The 17,434-nt window shown below is 38.3% G+C and overlaps 3 protein-coding genes across 4 annotated transcripts; 1 reads left to right on the forward strand and 2 right to left on the reverse strand.

Moving 5' to 3' along the window:
- Positions 1-2,854: 2,854 nt before the first annotated feature.
- On the forward strand, positions 2,855-6,712 carry LOC124408863 (receptor-type tyrosine-protein phosphatase epsilon-like). Its single transcript, XM_046886117.1, has 13 exons — positions 2,855-3,020; positions 3,102-3,195; positions 3,661-3,737; positions 3,829-3,963; positions 4,062-4,202; positions 4,424-4,621; positions 4,735-4,931; positions 5,012-5,118; positions 5,234-5,445; positions 5,584-5,715; positions 5,849-6,003; positions 6,247-6,382; positions 6,544-6,712. The coding sequence occupies exons 1-13, from the start codon at positions 2,901-2,903 to the stop codon at positions 6,616-6,618; spliced, it is 1,779 nt and encodes a 592-aa protein (XP_046742073.1). The 5' UTR covers positions 2,855-2,900; the 3' UTR covers positions 6,619-6,712.
- An 859-nt stretch (positions 6,713-7,571) lies between these two features.
- On the reverse strand, positions 7,572-12,666 carry LOC124408865 (RNA-binding protein 45). Of its 2 annotated transcripts, none has more exons than XM_046886120.1 (6): positions 12,416-12,666; positions 11,349-11,463; positions 10,276-11,072; positions 9,663-9,916; positions 9,280-9,411; positions 7,572-7,678 (listed from the first exon to the last, which is right to left on the reverse strand). In XM_046886120.1, exons 1-5 carry the CDS (start codon positions 12,612-12,614, stop codon positions 9,298-9,300), a joined length of 1,479 nt encoding a protein of 492 aa, XP_046742076.1. In that variant the 5' UTR covers positions 12,615-12,666; the 3' UTR covers positions 7,572-7,678; positions 9,280-9,297. The 2 variants fall into 2 exon arrangements, with proteins under 2 accessions (XP_046742076.1, XP_046742075.1); XM_046886119.1 differs by lacking the exon at positions 7,572-7,678 and adding an exon at positions 8,480-9,143 and having other exon boundaries at positions 12,416-12,665.
- Positions 12,667-13,305: 639 nt separating this feature from the next.
- Positions 13,306-17,059, reverse strand: LOC124408533 (6-phosphogluconate dehydrogenase, decarboxylating). The gene is made up of 5 exons (XM_046885510.1): positions 16,722-17,059; positions 15,979-16,202; positions 15,176-15,420; positions 14,356-14,981; positions 13,306-14,213 (listed from the first exon to the last, which is right to left on the reverse strand). Exons 1-5 carry the CDS (start codon positions 16,730-16,732, stop codon positions 13,871-13,873), a joined length of 1,449 nt encoding a protein of 482 aa, XP_046741466.1. The 5' UTR covers positions 16,733-17,059; the 3' UTR covers positions 13,306-13,870.
- Between the last annotated feature and the right edge of the window lie 375 nt (positions 17,060-17,434).

Below are 17,434 nucleotides of genomic sequence, written 5' to 3' on the forward strand. Positions count from 1 at the left end.
TTTGCAGATGAGTCGTTTTTCACCTAAGTTTTTGCACCAAGATGAGTGGCGGACGTTTACTTTTAAATGGAATATGAACTCTAACGAGATAAGGCTGACGATGAGCAATATGAACAATTTCTCTATGGAAGAAAAATTGGATCATTCGACAGGACACTTTGATACTCTATCCATTGAAAGACGTTCGTCGGCACGGATTCGATTTCATAATTGTAAAGCCACGTCTTTGTTTCACATTCAATCGTAAACTAACGCACGCTGATTCCTTTCAACTTTACCGACTCTATTTCAGACACTTACCTTCGTACGACAAGCTCAGGGGCAGAACTAGTTGCATCGGATTCTCATTACAGCCAGGATTTTTGCGTAGAAACGCTGACGAGCTTCTGCTCCACGTGCAAACTGGACTTTTATGTTGTAGACAACATTGGCAAAATTTATAGAATCGAAACCATTAACAATGAAGAAAAACATGTGGATGACGAAACGCCGACGTGGCGAATTGACAAATTGAAGAATACGCTGCCAGAAAACTGTGTATATCCTGTTAAACTTAAAACCCGTACTGGTATGGAGGGAAATATTGGCTCTGGTCGATGGGCAATAGCTAATTATCGAAAATGTCCAACTGAAGGTGAGTTTTTACATGTTCCAGGAAGTCTATCAAATGTTTGTCACAACTCACCGTATAAGACTGCACACTTTTCTCTGCAGACGCTTTGAACTCCTTGTCCCTAACCACAAGCGATTCGGCACGTGTCTGGTGTCAGGAGCTCTCCTACTCTCAAAATCAAAATTCCGTGGTCGAGTCAACAGCTCCGAACGTCAACGGATGGTTTGGTGAGTCCTGCACAACTTGCGAATCAACGATATCTTCGTCGAATACTGAATAAGAAAAACTGAAACTTACCGCTAACATCGTCCTCTCTCTCTCTCTCACTCTTTCTCTCTCTCTTAGATCAAGAACAAAATCCGTTTTTGGAACGTGTATTGAAGTTAACAAATAATGGAATATCTATATGTGACAAAACCGGATGTTTTTGTATCCCAGGATCATACAGAACCAAGTGCAGAGGTAAGCGAAATTATTGTCATTCCCGACACGATACACTTTGTTGAATGTAGATATTATTATATTATACGGAGATTTTCGTCCTTGTGAACATAAGGATTGTCATTGAGACGGCCATACTCAAATTTTGGTGTTCCCACATGATAAAATATCGTCAAATAATTGATAAATAAATGTATCTAACGTCTCAGGCAAACACCTCAATTTTAAGTTATGCTAGAAAGCCTTCGAATTTCTCCGTTAGAATTTTTGGCACTTGGCGATCAATTCTTTTCCCCTATCGTTATCACGCGACATTCAATGTACGTTGAGAGTCAAACGAACATCCCTTTGACGAGTACCAACACTCGATGGAAACTGGCAACTGAGTCACCGGAGTAACGATGTAGCACGACATTCTGTCCAGACCAAGCAACTTGGTCACTCGACATGTCGAACGCGCACATTCAAAGTTAATAAACTTCTAGAAGGGTGAAGGAATCCTCTAAGATAAAAATCTCGACAGTCTTACTCGTAGTTTCTATTAAATAAGTAAAATTTCGTATTCACAGCAACCAACGACTCACTGGATCTGAAAGCAACCTCAATCGATATCGGTATTGTAGAAGTTCGATGGAAAAACCCGTACATAAGCCGAAGTACAAACTCATTCATTTCTGCACCAATCGACTGTCATGCCAGAGTACGCATTGAATTAGTTGACACAAAACTTTTCGACTTTCCAAGGCGGAAATTTCCAAAAGAAATGAATGATTGCACTGAGAATCTATCGTTCGAACTTCCAACTGCAACGACATACCGTTTCGTCGTGACAATCGTAAATAGTTACGAACAAACACTGAACAGCGCCCTAGAGTTTTGGATCCCCGCGAGCGTGGGGTTCGGCAACAGGGATAAAGAACTGAGGGTGAAAGAAACGGACACTTCGATCGATATCAGAATTCCCAAGATCTTGAACATAACGTCGGACAGTATTGTATACATCATCGTAGAGGGAACATCGGCATGTAGCGACCAAAGCATCCCGTCGAAGTTGAGAAACCTCTTGATCAATGGGGAAGATTCCGGTAAGGCATGGATTGCTGCAAGTTTCGAGGTAACTACGAAAACAGATCAATTTTTCCTCCACCGTACCGTAATTTTTATCCGTCAATCCTGCTGTTTTTCTTGAAACGTTTCAGGATCCGAAAATGGTGTCTCGAAAATACTCGATTGAGAAGATCCCGACCGATAAGAAATCGCAAAAGTGTCATATACTTCCCACAGAAACTTATTATGTGACGGTGGCTGTCGTGAACTCGACCGGCCCAGTGTTTGCCAATATAACTTCAAAACCTATGACCCTGAAGATGCTACCACCTGGCGATTCGGCCACCAATTCAAAACCGGCAGGAAGATGGACCTGGCTTTATATTTTCTTGATTTTATTAACCTGTTTCCTTTTACTCTACATTTGGCGACGGTAAGCATTGCACGATACTTTCTTGACCAAATTCTGTATCAACACTTTACCTGGATTCAATGATTTTTCGTAGTCTATAATGGCAGAGGCAAAACTAGCCATCCTGAGACAAGTCAAACATCAATATCTTATTACCCGTATTCGAATGTAAGAGACGGAAGAATTTTAGCAAATAATCCTGTCACTACTTAAGTCGGCCATAATTAACATTTCAGGAAATTGCTAACGACTCTGCGGCAAATACACCGAGAGGATATCATTTTTTATTGGCATCGTTTCGTGGATTACGTAAAACCCGCCCCTATTTGTCCTCTTCAATTAGAGACATCATCTCTGCACTTATCATCTGTCGCGAATCTGTGTCCAATGGGCAGTAGACCTGATGTAGACGCAGAAAATTGTTACTCAAATTTAATCTCTGTTCAAAATTTCGAAAAATACGTTCAGGAATCCATTATCATCGGTCAACTGAAATCACAATTCTTGGTAACAATGCTTAAAAATTTGCAACACCCCTTCTACAACTTGTAAATTTTCATTCAAACTACCTTTCTTTTTGTCCTTCAGATGTTTCCAAGAGGTCTGAATGATAAGAGGCGACACAAGTATGGATCGCTGGTAGAAAACAAAATCAAAAACAGATATGCAAACATCTTACCGTGTACGTATTGTTCTTGACGTCGGAAATTGCGTGGTGTCTCATACAAATACATAGTATATACATGATATTATGATTATCTTTCGGGATTCATGTCTTATTTAAATGAAGATTAGAATTTTAACTTCAGTTAAATTAGCTCATGTGTACGATATATTTTCATTATTGATATTCTCATGTGAAGTGGGTTGCTGCCCAAATAGCACACTTGTCGAAATGTTGACCATCGTTTGGCTAATTGCAATACTTTTCACACACTATTGACTGTCAACAGACAATCTAGCAGACATTTGTGAACGTATGGTTGACGTGTAGTCAACTATTGGCTTGAATTGCACTCTCTTTATCAGTCTCCGATTGGTTGACTTAATTTCTTGCCGACAATAAGTCAAATGTGTGCTACTTGGGTATTCATTCATCTCTACGGCATCATTGTATAATCCAAATATTGTTCACGAATAATAACAGATGACGATACGAGAGTGATCCTGAAAAAGATTCCGGGTATTCCCTTCTCCGACTACATCAACGCGAGTTACGTGGAGGTAAGGGTGTCAATATAACTGTTTCAAATACCAAGTAAAAGTCAAAACTTGATTGAAAAAAAACTCATTATATCCTTACCTCTCGTTCCAGGGCCTCGATAAAGAAAAGTGTTATATCGCGGCTCAAGGTCCTAAGCCAGAGACGGTTGAAGATTTCTGGCGAATGATTTGGCAAGAGGAATCTCTCGTGATTTGCATGCTGGCAAATGTAGTCGAGAGTGAGAAGGTGAGCAAGAGAAGTAGTGGACATCCAATAGTAAATAAAACATCGGCTATTGAGACCGAAGCAAGGAACTTAATCCCCATGAACTTGTTTTTCTTCAGATTAAATGCTCGCAGTATTGGCCAGAATTCGGAAGCCGCGAAACTTACGGTGACATCACTGTATTCATAGAGAGCCAGAAAGTATTCGCCGACTTCACTTTCAGAATCTTCTCTATCAGTCACAAAGGGGAAAACCGAAAAGTAGGATAGAAAATTCCAGACGGCAGAAAACTTAAATTCGTTAAAAATACGTCTAAAGGATATCATAGGCGCCATTATCTACCGCCTATAAGGCCCCGAGATATCCCTTGGACGTCTTCTTGACGACTTTCAGTCTTGTGCTATATCCAAGATCGTCCAGATCTTTCAACCCTTCTGTTTCCACAGCCGTAAGCCTGTGATCTTCTTAATATGCTCCACAGATCGAGCATCTGCATTATACGGGATGGCCGGATCACAAGGTGCCTCTGTACGTGCATTCCGTGATTACATACTTGAACAAGTTGCTCAGAACGCCCATTGGAAAAGGACCCATAATTGTTCACTGCAGTGCAGGTGTCGGGCGAACAGGTACACTTATACTGTGTGACATCTGCCTGCGACAGGCCGCTCAAACTGGAGTAAGTAATTATGTAATTGGAAGAGGTTTCATGAGCTTCAAGAAAAATAGGTATCGCGTCTCTGTTCGCCCAAACTCTAACACCAACAATTATAACGGAATTTATTTTTTCAGAGCGTCGACGTACTCGCCCAGTTTCAAAAACTTCGTGACTGTCGCTTGAACATGGTGGACACTGAACTGCAATACGTATTTGCTCACATTGTCCTGGCCGAATGCTTGACTGCACAGTCTACGGAGATACCATGCAACAATGATTTGCCTCTGGCGATAGAAAGTGTAAAGGAAAAATTACCGCAGCATATACAAAGGTTCCCATCAGAAGTCACCTATTTTCCAATTACAAAAGTAATCGTTACTTTACACACGCCTTTTCATGATTCTTTTACAGGCTCAGCGACACCGCTTGGCAAGATCAGGCGCTGTGTCCGTGGATGAGATCCTTGCCACCACTTCCGGAACACCTTGTGAAAAATAGATACCCAGAACTTGCACCAGGTCGGACAACAAGTACAACAACTTGTAAATGCGTGACAATAATTTTTGAAATAACGTTGTTACGTGTACGATGTATCAACGATTTAACGCACGTATATTTTCATTTCGAATGCAGGCTGTTCCAATCTGGTCTACCTAACACGTAATCGAGCGCACGGTTACAATGATTATATCAGCGCGGTCCTGGTCGATGGATTTAAATTCAAGAAGCAATTTTTCGCCTCCCAATTACCTATGCCATCAACGATTCCAAACTTTTGGCGACTAATTGCTGAGCAGAAGGTGGAGCTGGTTATAATTTTGCAACAACCCGACCCTGAGGATCCCGTGAGTATTGGATCAAGAAATTTCGAAGCACGGACAAGCGTCGTCTAATCGAAGATCCATCGATCGAACATTGCAGTTATTTTTATCAAAATACGTGTAGCCGTAAATGTTTAATTCGCCAATAATCTATTTGTGCAGACATGCTGTGACGTCATGATGAACAAAGAGTCGTTCGATCCTGTGCCCTCCTTGAATGTGGAAGTGAAAACAATTTCAGATCCAACGAAATTGTTCCAGATCACCAAGGTTCTACTCACTACCAAGTCAGGGGTGTGTTTCGCAACTTTTATAAGTGATATTTCGCGTCGAATAATGCAATTTGTCAAGCCTGAAATGCCGATACGTCTTTCGATAGAAGACTTAGCAATGGTGGTGTAAAAATTTCATTTTCTGTTTCAAAAAGGGTCCATCAGAGTCTCGTGAAGTTACAGTGTTGACATGCACAGAATGGGGTTTAGGACGTGATGGGAAACCACCACCACCCGAAGTTCTGGTGAGCCTCTGGATAAAATCGGAGGATATTCATCGAGAACAAGGGCCAACACTGGTTCTTTGTCAGTAAGTGACTGCTAATTCATTTATTTGCAAGACTTAATTATACTCTGTTATCTGTCGATATCTTACATCGCGGTTTTCCGCATCCGTATCCTGTGTGACAAATATTTACGTAATTATCAGAATTAATACAGGCATTTTCTGTTTCTTTGGAAACCGGTATGTGGGTTATAAATAACAAGAGCAACTACTTATTTTCTTCAGTATTCTAGTTTTTTATATCACCGGAATTGTCGTGGTTTACAGCGATGGCGTCACCGGCTGCGGTCTCTACTTGGCTTTGAGTTTCGTCTTGGAACGAATGGCCGTTGAACGAGAATGTGATATCATTTTAGCCGTCCGAGCTGTTCGTCGGGCAAGACCATGTTTTGTGCAGTCTCAGGTAAAGTCAATTCACAGTGAACCCGTATGAAAAAATTCTCGTCAAAATTACCCCCAAGAAAACAAATTGGTTTACCGATTGAAATTAATGATTGAAGCGATGAAAATTAAAAATCATTGATACCAGTCTAATTACGCAGAGCATATTTTATTTTTTCGCAGGAACAATTCGAGTACTTATACACCGCCGCAGCGGAGTACATCAAGTCCTTCGAGACGTACGCCAACTTTGATTGATTTATCGAGTTATAATTATTTATAATATACTAATATTGTCAGTAACTAATACATTAATATATTATATATATCATAATAATTTCAATAGCAAAATTTTCGAATAGACTTAATTCTGTTTTAGTATTTATAATGACTGATCTATTGAGAATAATGCAATTTAATACCATGTGCCAGATCAGGTCATAGTTTTCTTGTCGCTGAGAGATGTCCAAAGCGCAAAAAAATGTCGAATTTATTTCTCTTGCGTATTATATAATTATATTATATTATAAATATTTCTTGTATAAAATATATTGCTTAGTTTTTCGATTTAAAAAAAAATTGAAAATTTCTACACTCTACACGCACTTCTGCGTAGTTCAAATTTTGTCGCAACCGTCGAAAGATTGAAATTATCTAAAAAAATAACTACTTTCATCATGCTAGTAAACAATATCGCAATTCAAACGCTGTAGCCAACGAATTAACGAATTGGGCGATCATAGCCAGCCGAATAGATATTGAGTCGCTACAACTGAACATTGGTTGATATGATTGAAATTTTTTAGAAGTAAATATGTTAATGATCAAATCAATTAACGTTTAATTAGAGCGGCTAAATATTTGTCTATCCGCCTGTTATCGCCGATTTAGTTCATATAACAGTTTTTTCTGTGCATGATGAAGCTCAAATTCAAAAAATTATTCGACGAATACCCGCAGGTAACATATAATATTTTACCGAAGAAGTTTATCGTACAAGTATCTTTGGGTTATAAGGATATTCAGAACACGATATATCACGTATAAATATATACTGTATTTTCATAAAATGTAATTTTTATTTCAATAACATGTATAGATATACATACATACATACATACATACAGACATACATATATATATATATATATATATATATATATATATATATGTATAATAATTGTATGTATGTATAATTGTATATATATATATGTCTATTCATTTATGTATTCGTATATTCGTACTCAAAAAAAATATGTATATACATTGATTTTTCAGAGTTATCACAGTCTTCAGGTACAGGTTTAGCTTGGATTTCCTGCAAATAAAAAAAATATTTATAAACATTGATTATGGAACATTTGATCAACAGTCACGTCAGTGGGAAATCAATTTTCTGAATAAATAAGTGAGTAAAGTCATTGGGAAAGTTTTTATAGAGAATCTGTATTTTATATCTTATGAACAAGTCAGTTACAGTCATGTAATTTGTAAAATGTATCTATCGTATGTAGCATATGATCGTAAGTAGAAAATTCAACCGCGCTCAACGTTGCGATTACAAGCTTAACTAGATTTTCAATGTTATCAATGTACGGCAAGCACTTCATTAGTCTCGAGTTAATTATATTTAAAAATGCGTAGACACAGTGTCATTCCCTGAAATCATACTACTGTTCAATCTGACAAACGGTTTATTGTGGCCTGTCTGCCACCCGATTGGCAATTGCTTGATTGTATTTTTTTTTTTTTGTAAATAGTCCGTATATGTATGTATGCATAAAACTATGTATAATGAATTTTATACATTTTTAATAAAAATTCAATTTTCAATCAGTATTTTGTACATTAAAAATAATTATACGATATACTCTGTCCGGCACACTTATCCGGCACGAGTATTAGTCAAATTCCAATGAAACAATGCGTTATAATTAAATATAAAATATCCACCGCGACGCATTTTGTAACCAATATATATTACCTCTTCAACTCTTGAAATTTGAAAAAAGGAAAATTCTCGCTGGTGCGATTAACTTGATTACTGGACAAATTTCAATATACGATACACTGTGTGCGTATCAAGCATATCAAAAGACAAAACAAAAACTTCATTGCAACGACGTTTGGCCAATGTACGTACCGTACTTCGTAATAATTTTCAGTAAAGTAAGACGATTTTCAATATTAATATTAAATGGTTGAAATTGGGCCTGAATAAGAGTACACAGGTATAAATAACATATTGAAAGACGGATTTGGACGAAAAAAAAAAGATTGTAACACTAAAATTTTTTCAAATCTGTTGCTGATTGTTTCTGTTAAGTAGATGTAAAATATTAAATACAACGATGAATAAAAACACACACATTAACTTGCAAACACTCATGTACCCCCCCCCCCCCCCCCCCTTTCTGGTGTCACTATAAATTAATATTATGCCGTTTGTCTATGTCAATTCAGTGAAATCAACTTTGTTCTACTCTAGAAAACAAAAATATATATATATATATATATGTGTGTGTGTGTGTGTAAATAAATATACATCACTGCTTGCACAGGCCTACTCGGAGTTATAGTATCGAATAAACTGAGCAAAGTGTAGTAATAAGTATGGATAAGTAAAGTAACGTTAGTTTTCAGTAACGTTTGAGTTTTCCAACGTAAGCGATTGTATAAAAGTAGGTTGAAGTAGTTTCCTTGGCTGCAGGCCCGACGTGGTCAGTGTGTCTTAAAATTCGTCTCATTTGTGGCGTGCGTCCAGCTTGTGTATACCAGTCAGTCTGTGGAGACAAATACAAACATTACATATTTTTTTTCGCTGCCAAGATATAACAACGTCCGACAATATTTACGAGGGTACAAAAAAGAAATTCGCAAACGTGCGTTGCTTCGGTCTCGGTGCAATTTGCTACTTACGCGTTGTGTACAGCGTCTTCAATTTTCATCTTCGTCCATTCGAAGACGTTTTCGCCGATCGTCGCCTACGTTCCTCTCCTCAGCTTCCAACACCTTCAAACGTGATCCGCAGATCTCTTGTCCGTGCAGTGTCTACAATTAAACATTAAACTACCTTCGTAGAAAATTTCCCGTTCATAAAATTAAATGGTAGATTTATAACGAAAGAAAGGCACTATGAGGCAAATGCAAAGCTCTTCAGAAAACAACGAATTGATCCAGAAAAATTAACGCGTACAGGTCAACATCATTTCTGTTGAAAAACGATTTAACCACAAGTCTTAGAATTATCATTTCACGACATTACAATACCATTATCGTGATTAGAAAATTAATGAACTGACCTTAATAGCTTTGTCCGCGCTTTCGGCAGACGCATATTTGGCGTATCCGCAATTTTTTCCAGGAAGCATATACACATCTATCAAGTTCCCAAATCTACAAAAAGCATCTTTCATAGCGTAGATTGGAGGCACAGGTGGTCCACACACGATGAAACATCGCTTAGCAATTTCTGCATCGATACTAGCCATTGGTTCAACTGGTGGAAGTTTTATATTTACTGTATGTTCCAAACCTGTAACCAACGGACAAACACCTGTTTCGTGCGATAAAAGTCGTATTAAAAACAATACTTTGACACTTGGCAACTTAAAGTAATCTTAATATAGAAAATGGAAAGTAAAACGTCTACAGACTGTCGACTTTGATCTCACATCACATATTCATTCACAATGAAACCTGGGCCCATTCAAAATGTGACGTGTTTTTAGCTAGACACTAATTTGTATCATTTGAACCAACAATAATCATATGAATATTAATGAAAAAGCAGTAATTTTACAAAGCTAACATTAGTTTCTGATATCAAGTGTTTTGAATGTGAATTACTAAGCAATCAATGATCATAAAACTCTATTTGAACTAGGTTTAAAATTCGTGGGATTCAATACTTACTTGGTGCCGTAAGACCAGCAGCTTGAATCAATGATGTAGCTTGGGCAATAGTTTCAGCCAAGTGAGCTAAATCTGTTCTTGTGCCAGCTATACCAGACGAATTGGAGGTGCCAGGTTTAGCTGTACTTCTCTGAGGACTTCCGCCAGTCACATCAGGTTTCACAATCATTCTGTGACCGGGAGGATATTCAAAACCGTGAAACTTTTCCCTAGCATAAGCAGCGGCGCTGGAATTTGAGTAAACTACCGTAGCTTGCCCTCGCGGCATTCGATATCTCATATCCATTTTCAAATGACAGTAATCTAAGCCAGGAACAATGTCGAAAAGTCTCCAAAGCTGGTCTTGGTTTAAAGCTGGATGCGCTATGACCTGTAACCGAGTATAACCTTCGGCATTCGGATAATTAGTTGCAATCTCCAGGCTGATGCTACTTTTGCCAAAATTACTGGTGCCGTATCCTCCTCCGTGGCTATCATAGTTTGCAGAAATACCATTGTTATATTTTAAATCGCTATGATCCGGTTTGGGCTTCTTCGGCTCAGCAAAGACAGCTTTGTACTTTCTGTCACATTCTTCGAACGCCTTCGCAGCACTTGATACTTTTCTGAATTTAACGTAGCCAAAACCTTTCGACTCATTTGTAATCCTGTCCTTGACTACCGTTACGTAATCAATAGGACCAAATTTCGAAAATTCCTGCTGCAGTTCTCCATCCGTCATTGACTTTGGGAGCACACAAAACAAACGTACCCACCTCTCCTCCTCGTTCGTTTCTCTGACAGATCCTTGGTCTCGGCTGAAAATACATTATGCAAAATATTATTTTATTGTACCTTATTAAAAATATTGTTACAGTTGGATAGTAAATATTTGACTCATTATTCGTCTTGTACATTTCACGATTGAAGAAAAAAATTTTCACATGCTAAAATTCACTTCATGCAGATCCAAATTACAGAATTCTTGTAAACTTTCAATATTTTACTTTTGCACGTAATTTTGGAAAAAAAGCATGTGAAATTTTCATGGTAGATAATATCACTTCCAAGTAGCATATTTTTATCATACTCACTTTGATGCGATCATAACTTTAATCGGTCGACCAACACTTCCCAACATCTTTCCATTCATTTCTTCCAATGCAAAAGCAGCTTCCGATGTTTTCGAAAACTTAATATATGTGACCCCTACGCAAAGTAACACAATAAGAATATGAAATCATTGCAAGAGAAACATCTCGATAGCTAACTATTATTTCAAGGTTGCTCAAACAGATTGTTAAACAATTTTTAGTTGATTGATTCATTCATTATCTCTCTCACTGTCAGATTTTCAGTTATACGTTAATTCAAAGTTATTGCCTCTATCAAATAAAAGCAAAACTTATAAATAGATCAACATCCAACAGAAAAAATCTCTAAATTTAGTTGTTGAAATGGTGGGTGGAGTACAGTAATGAAGATAATTATGCTTATCTGATGAAGGGTTAATTTCTAAGGAAGTAGAGTCATTGACATTGAAAATTCATGTAAGGGTGACACAATTTCATACGATCTCTACATTCAGATTATGTATATGCATCTAATTAATTTCAAGTGATGTTTTGCAATTGTTTAATTTCGTAAGACATTGTTTGAGAGGGTGAGTTGCTTTACAACGATGAGATTACCTTATCAATAAAATCTCCAGGACACGGTAGGGTTGTGCAAGATAAAAAATTCTTATGCAGTGAAAAGCTCCTGATAAAAAGGTGACACAATGCATAAAGGTTTAGTATTGAATAATTTTGATCAACTGAAACTAGCAAAATACTATGTAATATCACGTGATCAGACCTATATGTGCATATGCGGTGCATAATTGGGAACTTTGGTGCCGAAATCACCTTGCGTAAGATTTAATTAGCGGAAGTGTTAAAACTGGTTGAAAAGTTTAGAGGCTAGCCACACTGGATACTGTAGTTATCGGTAAACGCCGGCGGCATTCGAACAGAAGTTTCCGACAGCATTCAAAACGCAGAACAGTTACGGTGAAAATACTGGCAATGAGAGGAGAAAATGTGCAATTGGTGAAATGACATGATATGTAAATATAACCGAAGATGAGACGCTAGTGAAAGTTATTGATTTATCCAATTACCCTTGTTTTCCCCAGTATTTCGATCCTTGACAACCCAAATGTCCTCGATTTTTCCAAACTTTTCAAACGCCTTCCTGAGGTCATCTTCCTCCAAACTTTTGTGGCAGATCACAAACAATCTTGAATTCGGTGGGTCGTCGTTCTTCGAACGCGGATCGGACTGAGAATAATACGCCTCGCGGTCCCTGTGATCAGCCATTTTACAAGTGAAATGTGAATATACTAGCTGGGGCTGCTGTTGCCTGCCTTCCACGCTGCCGACGGGAACTAAAATTCAATTTCAGGGACGGCACACTTAAGGCGACACGTAACGGTACAATTTCTGTCGACGCTTGAATACATCAAACGTGATATACCGTCGCTGAGTCTACGACTTCGGCTCGGTATTTTGCCCCCTAAATACCATTCACGCATTAAACTGCCCACAGTTTTTACTTCACTTTTATCGTTAACAAAAAACCAAAGATTATTATCACTGACAATCAGTTAAGAGCTGCGGGGTACACGATTTGCTTGTCACGGTGCTGTGCGCGTCAGGTGCCATCGATTACAGGTGCGTGTAATTTAGGTACCGGTCAGAAACATGCGCAGATATGGAATAATTTATTATATGCACTCTAATGAAGGCGATAGAATATACAAGAGCTGTAAAAATTTAATTACTTCTCTCGCGTACCTACTTAGTCAGATTTAATTCTTCAGCTAAAATTTGCCACATTACAGCCACGGTAAATTATGCTTTGAGCTAGCTTATGAGACTTGTTGCTTTTCTCATAACAAAATTTCGGGATTTAGACTTATACCGTTATTCGGCGAAATGATTGTGTCAACCGTATGCGCGCAACGGGGCTTATAGGCTGAATACGCAAAAATATTACAGAGTTTAGAAGTAGCAAGAATAAAACAGTTTTATTCACTTAAATAACGTTTTGATAAAATTTTTCACTTTCTCCGCTTCCACACGCTGATCTGATTCGCTTTTACTGATTTTTGGACTAAAACTATATTGAAAACAAATGTTTCATACATTGATTTGCTGTATTATAATATTATAATTTAAATGACTATCGCGAAATGTACAAACTTATGAAACAACTATAATGTGTATACATAATGTGTTCGGAATGTTACAACAGTCTTAAGAGTAACAAACGATACTGTATAAATATTTCCTATGCCAATTATTTATTACTCGAACACCCTATATGTAGCTGTTAAAATCCAGATTTTATATAAAATGCACTTGATTTGATTTCAGACAAAAAAATAGAAATTTGTATCCTAAAACGATTGCAGACAAATAAAACCACCTCGTTTCAGCAATCGTAACTGGTGACAAACCCGTATCTGTAAAATGACAGGGAGAATAAAAGCTAACCAGCAATTATCTTGTATGACGAAGAGCCTTCTCTCTTTTGGAATGAACAACTACCAGCGCTGTTCATAACTTGTTATTTACGCGTCGTAGGTAGATGCAGATACGTTGCCTCCGTGACCCGTCCAGTTTGTATGAACAAATTTTCCTTCGGCGCCAAGTAGCTCGTAAGTATGAGCTCCGAAGTAATCACGTTGAGCCTGCAGTAAGTTTGCAGGAAGACGCGCCGTTCTAAACCCATCGTAAAATGCTAAGGCAGTCGACAGAGCAGGGGTCGGTATTCCGAGGGTTACAGCTGTTGCAACCGTCACCCTAGCACTTGCTTGGCAATCCTTCATTGCTTTCGCAAAGAAATCATCGAGCAACAGATTGGTCAGCTTCGGGTTCTTGTCGAAGGCTTGCTTGATGTTCCCCAGAAAGGCGCTGTAATTATAATCAATAATACAATGATAAGCTCTTTCATACCTTAACTTTCATTCAGGAAGATGATTTTTATTTGAAATTGGATCCAGCCAATTCGTGGCATCTACAGAGGGAGAGGAAATGAAATAAAGAATTCTCTCACCTTCTAATGATACATCCACCTCTCCACATGAGCGCAATTCCACCGTAATTCAAATTCCAGTTGTGAATTTTAGCAGCTTCTCTTAGCAGCATGAATCCTTGAGCATACGAAATGATTTTCGAAGCATACAGCGCTTTCCTAAGATGTTCGAGGAACTGCTTTTTATCACCTTGGTAGAGAGCATTTGGACCCTCCAAAACGGTGCTAGCTTCAATCCTCTCACCTTGGAGCGAGGAAAGACACCTTGCAAACACTGATTCTCCAATTAGTGTGACAGGAATTCCATAATCCAAGGCAGCAATGGCCGTCCACTTTCCTGTACCCTTTTGCCCAGCTGTGTCTCTAATTCTTTCGAGAAGATAACCCTTCCCATCTTTGTACTTCAAGATGTCTCGGGTAATTTCAATTAGGAAAGAATCAAGCACCCCCTTGTTCCACTCGCCAAAAACGTCACTCATTTCCTGTGGGTTAAGACCAAGTCCATTTCTCATGATGTGATAGGCTTCGCAGATCAGTTGCATGTCCCCGTACTCTATACCGTTGTGAACCATTTTCACAAAGTGTCCAGCCCCTGTCTCTCCGACCCAATCGCAACATGGCTCACCGTTACTCTTAGCGCAGATCGCCTGAAATATTTGTGTCGCATTAACATTTCGAATTACTATCTCTAATATAGTTTATATTCATAATTTTCTCAGTAGTAACGGCAATACTTTTATGACGAAAAGTCAAGACACTGCATATATACAAATTTTTTTTAGGCAATTCCGACCTATAATTAAAGCAATATCTATTCACCTAGCCTTTGATTGGCAATTACCTGGAAAATAGGCTTGATATGAGGCCAGGCTTTAGGGTTGCCACCTGGCATGAGAGATGGCCCATACCTGGCCCCATCTTCTCCTCCACTAACACCACTGCCAACGAAGAGGAGCCCCTTCTTCTCCAGTTCCTCGGTACGCCTTTGAGTATCTTGATATTCAGAATTACCACCGTCAATGATGATGTCTCCCGTTGACAAGAGTGGCACCAGTTTATCTATAAATCCATCGACAGCTGGACCAGCTGGAAATAGAATACAAGTGTAACATGTTGTATTAGCTGTATTAACTGTTATGTGCTGAAGGCTCTGAGGTTGTAGCAGATATTTTTTCTCGCAATTTAATATTTCATAGAGTTTGATTTATACCAAGCAATGTTGAAAGCTGTTTAGAGCTTTATTGTGACAGCTAACGGAACAATGTTGCACGTGCGATTACAATTCAAAGTGTATAAGTTTGACCTCGATGAGTATTTTTTGAGAGTTTCAAGTAAACTTATATAACAATCGTGACGTAACTAAAAACATTCTAGCCATCAAGATTACTAAGTACATCAGCATTATGATAATTTCAGCTCAATACGAATTGTAAATGTGACTTTGTGACGTCATGTGAATATACGTACACAAAAAACAACATTTCTACGATATCAAAAATTCAAGTGATTTTTAGCCTCAATTATTATCAGTATTAATGTGGCACTAATGTTTCCGGAACTATGACTGCTGCCTTTATTAGAGGTGGTTATATGTTCACAATTTTTCGGTCATGATAATAAGATCTGTGAAAAAAGGATACAAACCTTTGACTAACAACATAATACGACGTGGCGATTTTAGCTTGGAAACCATTTCCTCCAAACTGAAAGCACCCACTACTTTGGTACCTTTGGCTTCGTTTTCTAAGAACGATTTCACCTTATCTGTCGTACGATTATAAGCACAAACGACAAAGCCATGGTCGTTCATATTCAGGATAAGGTTTTGTCCCATGACGGCAAGACCAATAAGGGCAATATCAGCCACACTGTAAAAAGATGAGAGTAAAAATTGAGCATAAACAAAAATTGTACGTTTGTGGTACAGTTCAGCATTCAGTAGGGAATGTAAGAAAATTGGAACTTTGGATAGAAATTTCAAAAAGTAGTGTAAAACTTATTCATCAAATGATGATAAACAATTTTCATATCATTAGCGAGAATGTCTAATCGTGAGTAGCATTAACATTACATGGCAGATAAATTACAGCATTCGTCATTGACTGCCCTTGAGGTAACCCGGATATTACAGTGCTGGACTATGACCGACATTTCGGATATACGATTACTTTTTATTACATTTGGAACACGGGGTTTCGTAATAGCGTAGCGGAAAGTGAACAGGAGCCGTGTTTCTCTGAGCGGAAGGTAAATGTTGCATTAAAGTAGGTCAAACATGTGAAATATCATTATTGACGCAACACTTATCGACTGCCGCCGGCTATTCGATCATGCACTCTGATTTTCTTTGTCATTATTTGTAGCAGCAAGTTTTAATTGTTACTTACGGCTCTGTCATGTTGGTAATTCTTCTGTAGAGAGCACGAAACAGGTTAAAGCTCTGCCGAAGCAAGTGTATAACTAGCAACAAGTGGCGTATAAGACGAGCGTCCGTCGGCCAAAGGACGTCTTGGGTTATGAGCGAATCAAGCCAGAGCCGAGTCAGTAAGTCAGTCAGCCCACCGCGTACGAGCCAATCGGCGAACCAGCGAGGTCAGCGTTAACTTTCAATTATCTCACCGTTTAACTATCGAGCCACGATTTATGAGAGTGATTACGCCATCCGTTCCTATCAAAAATCACTACCAAGTAAAATTTGAAAGTCACGCACCCACCACAATTACGTCCATCATCGATTAGTTGATGAGACAGAGAGTCGAGAGCACGGTCGAGAGAATTGGAGAGAATCGATCGCTGGCAGATCTCACGAAGTGCGTGCGATCTTCAGAAATTTATATCATTTCGATTTTACTTGATTCTTCAAAAATTTTATGGAGAATTATCAATTCGTACTATACTTTAGGCTTGTAACAGTATATTAAAATTTTGTCAGTTCAATAAATTCTGCGATGTCATCAATGTAAGTCATGCAACTAACATACAGCGACATCTGCAAACACATTGTCGGCCAAGATCGATATCATAACGCTTTCTTTTTTGTTGCTTTTCACTCGTGATAATATGCCAATGAAATTATCAACACGCAAATTGTGAATTTTTT

The sequence above is a fragment of the Diprion similis genome, chromosome 8 (genome assembly GCF_021155765.1).
Source record: "Diprion similis isolate iyDipSimi1 chromosome 8, iyDipSimi1.1, whole genome shotgun sequence".
Lineage (NCBI taxonomy): Eukaryota > Metazoa > Arthropoda > Insecta > Hymenoptera > Diprionidae > Diprion > Diprion similis.